Here is a 7,508-nt window from a genome sequence, read left to right on the forward strand (position 1 = left end):
CTTTTTATTCCCTCCAGGGTAAATGAAGAATGACTCCTTTGTAAGTGAAGAAAGGGAAGACACTGGTCTCCCCCAACATCAGACACCTCTGGGCAGATGTCTATGTCAAATCAAGTTGTCTGGACTTCCCTTCCTAGTCAATGCAGACAGAGTCTAGAGTTCCCTTCCCAGTCAATGGAGAGAAAGGAGTTGATTCCACTAAGGTGTCTGGAGATCCTTTTCCTGGTGACCAGGGAATGCTCCAGAAGGGTTCGCATAGGTCCTGGGTCACCCTTCCAAGCACCCTGTGGGTACTTCAGCTACCCCAGGACATTTCAGAGAGCAACAGCTGATGGATGTGGGCAAAGGAATTACTCAAATGAATTTACTCCATCACATTCTTGGGGTCTGAGATGTGACTGACCAGCCTGTAGTTCCATGGATGCTCCTTGTTGCTCTGCTTGAAAATGGGTGCAGTGTCTGCCATTTCCCACCCTGTTTGCCCTGACATTTCAAAGGTGACCAGGAGCAGCCTTGCAATGACCCCAGGCAGCTCTCCCAGCACCCTTGGGCACATCCCCTCTGGTCCCATGCACCTGTGTGTGCCCAAGTGGTGCAAGTGTTCCCCAGGCACACCTTCCTCTGCCATGGGTGTAGCCCTGCCTGCACAAATGTTGGTCAGAGACTCAAGGACCACGGAGCTGTGGGGGCAGATCTTACCAGGAGAAGAGGATGGGAAAACAATGAGTTCCTGACCCTTTTCCTGGTTTCAGAACCAGATGAGCTTTAGCTTTCCTGCTGGCACGCCTGTACCCCAAGACCATGTCTGTATCTGCTTCATGGACAATCTGTTTCCTCTCCCACCCCTGTGCAATGCCTTCTGGTGTGTGAACTCCTCAGCTAGAAGATCCTTGTCCATCCCCACCAGCCTCCAGCTAGGCCCTGCTCGAATCCCAGAACATCAGACTGAGGTGCTGCTGGGCTTTGATACTGTTCCCAAAGATCCCAGAGGGCTCCATGGATCTTGACTCTCCAGGATCCCACGAAGCAGGTGCTGAACCATGTGAAATGTGCTGTGCTGAAGGCCAAGGCTGTCATTCTGCTGTTTGTCTTTTTCCTCTGCCATGGTCACTGCAGCCACAGGTGCCCTCAGCATTCACATCCTCGTCCAGTTCTGCCTTGTTCATGAGTATCAGAGTGCAGCCCTCATCAGTCATCACTCACCTGTGTCCAAAAAGGGAGGGGTGAGGCAGGGGAAAGGTCCCTGTCTGGGTGCTGGCTCTGAGGACACCTCTGTTCCAGCCCCGTGACCAGCTGCAGCAGGCAGGAGGGCAGGCCCCGCTCATGGACACCCTGCTCAGCCCTGTCTGCTCTGGAGCAGACCTGACACCAAGCAGCATCTCCCCTCAGAACCACAGCTGGGACTGCAACTTGGAGGGGGTTCACCTGGAAAGAAGCACCCAGGAGTGAGCCAATACCCAGGCTGTGTGACGGCTGAGCAGGTGCCTGGAGGCCCAGATAATGAAGGAACCAAGTGATTTAAAAGTTGTATGAGGACTAATTACAGGGGAGGAGCTTCAAGACCTGCCATCAACTGCAAGAAGAGCCTGTACAAGCAAGAGTGGACAGACACACAAACAGCCGTTTTCTAAAACAAGGGGAGACAAATCCCAGGTGGAGTCCACATGGCATGGGAATGCACCAGAAGGAGAAACTCCTTGCTGTCGATGAACACCAGGAACGTATTTCAATCAGAGGTGGCATTCAGCTTCCCTGATTCCCCAAGTCTACCAGTAGGAGCTTCAGGCTCCAGACCCCGGCCTTTCAGGGTGTTAAAGCTGAATGCAGTGAGGTTCAGAGGTAATGTAGAGCTGTCTGAGGCAGTGCCTCCCAGGCTCCCCTTGCAGTTGGTTCAGTGGAGGAGACAGTCACCTGACTTGTTTTAGCTGGTCACATAAAACAAGACAAGAGATGGTAGGGTAATAAGGCTCAGCGTAGACCTTGGGAGCTCTATGGGAAAACAGAATCACACAATCATCTAGGTTGGAAGGGACCTAGAAGATCTTCTAGTCAACCATTAACCTAGCACTGACAGTTTCCAACTACACCATATCCCTAAGTGCTATGTCAACCCGCCTCTTGAACACCTCCAGGGATGGGGACTCCACCACCTCCCTGGGCAGCCCATTCCAATGCCGAACAACCCATTCTGTAAAGAAATGCCTCCTAATATCCAGTCTAAACCTTCCCTGGTGCAACTTGAGGCCATTACCTCTTGTCCTATCACTTATTACTTGGTTAAAGAGGCTCATCCCCAGCTTTCTGCAACCTCCTTTCAAAACCCTCTGCTCAAAGCAGGTTCAGGTATATGGTGAGACTTAGTTTCTTAGGGCTTGGTCCATCTGGGTCTTGAAAACCTGTAAGGATGGGAGGCCCCCCCCTGGCTGTGCGGTGCCCCTCAGGCATCCCTTCTCCAGGCTGAAGAAGCCTGTCAGTAGGAGCCCTTTCCCTGAGCAGAGGCCTGGGAGACCTTTTCAGGAAAGACTAAAGCAAAGGCACCGTTGAGTCCCTCATCCCCATCTGTCTCTGCTGCTGTGAAACCCCCTCCCCATTCAGCAGCAACTGGCATGGGCCTTGTTCAGCCTTTTACTGCAAACGCAGTGACTGAAGCTCTTCATTTTGCTCTGGATGTTGCCTGCAGCCCCCGTCAGCTCCAGGGCAGCTTTGGCTTTCCTAAACACATGCCCTCAGCTCAGGTCATATTTCTAAATTCCTCCTTCATAGCCTGTCCTTGCTTCCACCTCCTGATCACTGTGTCATGGCCCCCACCTGTGACCCATCAGTGCACCAGTGCAGCCCCACTGCCCAACACATGCCCCCACGGCCCCCTCATCAGACACTGCCCAGGACAGTCGAAAGATTCCACATCTTAATTCCTAAGACAGGTTTCATTGCACTTTCTCCCCAAGGCCATGCTGCTTTGCAAGCTCCCCCACATCCGACCACTGCCCAGACCAGCATGTCCCATGCTGGGGGGAGACTGAATATGGCTGCCCCTTCCCTCCATCCAGGTACTGAGAACAGCAGGAGGATGGAGATGGTCTCACAGAAAGCCTCACCCATAGCCCTGGGTGAGCAGCCAGTGCTGGAAATGGCCAATGAGAGAGGCTGGTGAGTGATGAAGGCCCTGGGCCACCTTCCTGGTCTGTCCATGCCACCAAGGGCACAGACAAGCCTCTTCTCTCCTGCACCTGCATGTCTTCAATCCCTTCCACAAGCCCTGGCTCTGCACCACAAATGCTCTGGTATGAGTCCTCATCCCGGGTGGTCACTCAGTGTGAGATATATGCTGATGGTTTTCATTCCCCGGTACTTTCCATCCCAGCTCAGCTCCCTCCAAGCTCTCCCACCTCCCCTGCCCTCTCTTCACTTCTTTCCCCAGCACAGCCCAGTCTGGGCTGGTGCCAAGGCAGTGCCCGCTGCAGTGTGCTCCGGGCACTCACACTACAGCTGCAGCCCCAGAGGGGGCAGGGAGGGGTCAGCCCCAGAGATGGGAGGCACCCATGGCACAAGGACAAGGAGATCAGGGGCACCCTGCATCCCCTGCTCTCCTCTCCAGCAGATCCTGAGGGGTCTGCAGCCTCTCCGTGCCATCCCCTCTTCCCAGACCAGCACAAGACCCCTGAGCTGGTGCAGCCAGAAAAGTGTTTTCATTCCCAGTTTATTCCTGACATGGTAAGGTTGAATGTAAGACAAAGAAGTCATGGGTTCGTTTATTTTCCTTAAGTAAAGAGAGTGCCTGGCTCCTGCTTTAGATAATGGCCCTGGGTAATACAAGACAGGTGGATACTGATGTAGGAGGGGAAGAATAATGGAATTTCTTTGTAGACCAGATAATCACAAATGGGAAAAGTAATAAATAATATATAAAGAAGGAAAGACATGCTTGGCTTGTCATGACATACACTGGGAGTCGTTTGCAGAGAAAGTTTGACAGCTTCTGGCTGGTGAAAAACGTCCAACCAGTTTCCTCAGGGCATCCTTGAGTTCCTGATTCCTCATGCTGTAGATAAGGGGGTTCAGTGCTGGAGGCACCACTGAGTACAGAACTGCAACCACTAGGTTCAGAGCTGGGGAGGAGATGGAGGGGGGCTTCAGATGGGCAAACATGACAGTGCTGGTAAAGAGGGAGACAACGGTCAAGTGAGGGAGGCACGTGGAGAAGGCTTTGTGCCGTCCCTGCTCAGAGGGGATCCTCAGCACCACCCTGAAGATCTGCACATAGGACACCACAATGAAAACAAAACACCCAAAAAGTAAACAGGCACTAACCGTGGTAAGCCGAATTTCCCTGAGGTAGGAGTGTGAGCAGGAGAGCTTGAGGATCTGGGGGATTTCACAGAAGAACTGGTCTAGGGTGTTGCCTTGGCAGAGTGGAAGTGAAAATGTGTTGGCTGTGTGCAGCATAGCAAAGAGAAACCCAGTGCCCCAGGCAGCTGCTGCCATGTGGACACAAGCTCTGCTGCCCAGGAGGGTCCCGTAGTGCAGGGGTTTGCAGATGGCAACGTAGCGGTCGTAGGACATGACAGTGAGAAGGAAATACTCTCCTGAAGCAAAGAAATAGAAGAAAAAGACCTGTGTGGCACATCCCAAGTAGGAGATGTCCCTGTTGTCCCAGAGGGAATTGTCCATGGCTTTGGGGAGAGTGGTGGAGATGGAGCCCAGGTCGAGGAGGGAGAGGTTGAGGAGGAAGAAGTACATGGGGGTGTGCAGGTGGCGGTCACAGGCGATGGCGGTGATGATGAGGCCGTTGCCCAGGAGGGCAGCCAGGTAGATGCCCAGGAAGAGCCAGAAGTGCAAGAGCTGCAGCTTTCGTGTGTCTGCGAACACCAGGAGGAGGAACTCAGTGATGGAGCTGCCGTTGGACATTTGTTCACTCTCAGCATGAGGGCCTGTTGAAAGAAAGGAAGACGTTGACAAGTGAGGGCAGATTTCTCTGTCTCAATCCTATGATATTTGTCAAAATATCTCCTCAAAATTACTTCTCCTTCTTTCCGGGATCTGCATTCAACTCCCTTTTATGAGCTCAGGTTTATGCTTCTGAGTGTGGGCTCTTTCTTTGAACAGGCAGAAAACAATGTCTTTCACAGTGCTCTCAGCCTGAATGTGGGGGAGCCCTGAGGGTCAAAACGCTCCCTGTCACCTTGTGCAGAGTGAGGATAGCTGGTCTGCCCTCAAGTGACCTGTTGGTCATCACGCAGCTGTCCTGTGCTTATTACACCTCTCTCTGCTGAAGGATGATCTCACTAACAATGTACTCAAAGAAGAAAATAGACTTCCGTGAGCTTGGAAGTGTTGAGTTTCAAAGTCCATTATTTCAAAACCCTCTCTCCATGAGCAGATAGTGATGGCCTGGCAATGCTACTTGGAGTTCTCCCAGCCGGGAGTTATTTGTCTCCAAGACTCCTCCCTGTTAGTGCTCACAGGTCCCATCCCACCCGCTGTGTGCTCAACTCTGCCCTGCAGACCCCTCCTGGCAGCAGGGCCCTGCCCAGGGGCATCTCCCTGTCAGCAGGTCCTAAGGACTAGATCAGATAAGCACTGACATTGCAAGCAAAGGTGGTGCTGGTGCTGTCTGTAGGTAGAGGTGTGGGTGAAGGCACTTTATAAGGCTTCTGGCAGATGTGCTGATCCCTCAGTGAAATGGGTCAGGAGTCTCAATGATGTATTCGAACCTGGCAGTGGTGATCCATTTTCTTTAGAAACCAACTGAGCACAAAGACCCTGAAAAAGTCTTGATCTTTAATGTAGTCACTATCTTGACCATCCTTTTGAAACGTTACCTCTGCCAGTGTCCTGGGGGATGATATGGAGCTGTGAGTAGCTCTGACCCACACAGCACCCTCTCCACAGCAGAAGGACCCTGCCGTGCCGGGGGTCTCTCCTTCCCCACACAGCTTCTCCCCACAGCGCTGTGGGCAGCTCCCCGGGCAGGCTGAGTGCTGACCCTGGCAGGCGGCAGAGTCCCTGCCCCAGCACACAGCCCCTGGGCTGCAGGGACCCTGCTCTCAAGGACAGCCCTGGGCACCCCTGGCTGCACCCACGCCTGCACACCCCTGCAACCATCCCCGGGAGAAGGTGGTCTGTCCCTCTGACAGTGCAGCAGGGAAGCCCTGCTCTGGAGCACGGCCTCCTCCTCCACACACCAGGGACATTCCTGGTGGCTGTGCCGGCTTCACCACATCCCTCCACCACCTGCAGCTGCATTGCCCTGCACCCACAGACTTACTGTGTCAAGGGCTGGGAAGATTTCTCCTCCAGTGAGCTCTCAGCATCCTGCCACTGCCGTCTGCCTTTCCCCTCTCTGTGCCCGGCTCCTCTGCCCTCGGTGCCTGCAGGCAGTGCCCTCAGCCCTGCTGCGCTTTGCAGAGGAGCTGCTCCTGGGCAGAGCTGTCTCTCTGCAGCGCTGACCACTCGCCCTGAGCTCCCTCCATCCCAGGACCCCGGCCCAGCTCCGCAGCAGAGGACCAGCCCAAGGCATTTTAATGACCCCTCAGGTGGGTTTGGTGCTGAATATATGAACCTCAGACACTCAGAAGCTGCTGAAGAAACCTCTGAGGAAGTCAATTTAGATTCAAACTGCAAAGTTTCTTGTGGCTTTAATGGGTCCCACTGAGGGACACTGTTGACAAAGCCTCCCCAGGCTGCACTTAGAGCAGAAATGTGGAGGCAGTGATGGCAGGTAGGGAAAAGCAAAGCAAAGGTGGCTCTGATGCTGAGGAAACCTGCATGTGTTTGATGAAGCCAAAGGGCCAAGCCCTGACCCCATTAACCAAAGGGCCAAGCTGTGACTCCCAGCCCCTGGGAAGGGAGATCCTGTCCCTCACCCATTCCTCAGGTCTCTTCCTGGGGCAGTGGGCGATGGAGATGTGCACCTGCCAGGCTCCTGAGTAGGGACAAGGGGGCAATGAGGCCCCACTGCTGCAGGGGACTGTGCCTCCTCATAGGCATCAGTGGCAGAAACACCAGCCGTGTCCAAATCAGGAGGATTTTGACTCTATTTGGGATTTTCAGCTTTTCCACAACTCTGTCATCTCCACCACTGGCTGTCCTATTGTGTTGCATCACCTGTGCCCCTGCAGGCTGTAGTCATCCACCCAGCTGTCCCACCTTGCTCTCACCTGAACATCTTCCTTCCTTTACTGATATCGCACCGTTCTCCCTGGTTCTTTCTTGAAGTGTTGGGTTTTGGTTTTTGAAATCTTCCAAAAGCCTTGCACTGATCCAGACTCCTTCTGGGTGATCTGTTAAACTGCAACACTGGCCTTGGAATGAATACCTTTTCTTCATAGTGGAAATCAGTGTAAGAAAGAAATAATGCCAGAAAGTGCAGTTGGGGAAGAGAAGACTGTACACACAGAGAAAAACTCCACCATCTCTGAAACCTCTCTTCAAGCACTCTCAGGTTACTCCTATTCTGTCCGGAGTCTCCACACCAGTGACCCCAGGGCGTTCAGGCTCTGCACACT

At 53.4% G+C, this 7,508-nt stretch overlaps 1 protein-coding gene across 1 annotated transcript; it reads right to left on the reverse strand.

Moving 5' to 3' along the window:
* Nucleotides 1-3,933: 3,933 nt before the first annotated feature.
* Nucleotides 3,934-4,908, reverse strand: LOC141936113 (olfactory receptor 14J1-like). The gene has a single exon (XM_074852838.1). The coding sequence runs from the start codon at nt 4,906-4,908 to the stop codon at nt 3,934-3,936; it is 975 nt and encodes a 324-aa protein (XP_074708939.1).
* Nucleotides 4,909-7,508: the final 2,600 nt, after the last annotated feature.

Source organism: Strix uralensis, chromosome 31 (assembly GCF_047716275.1).
Source record: "Strix uralensis isolate ZFMK-TIS-50842 chromosome 31, bStrUra1, whole genome shotgun sequence".
NCBI classification, from domain to species: Eukaryota; Metazoa; Chordata; class Aves; order Strigiformes; family Strigidae; genus Strix; species Strix uralensis.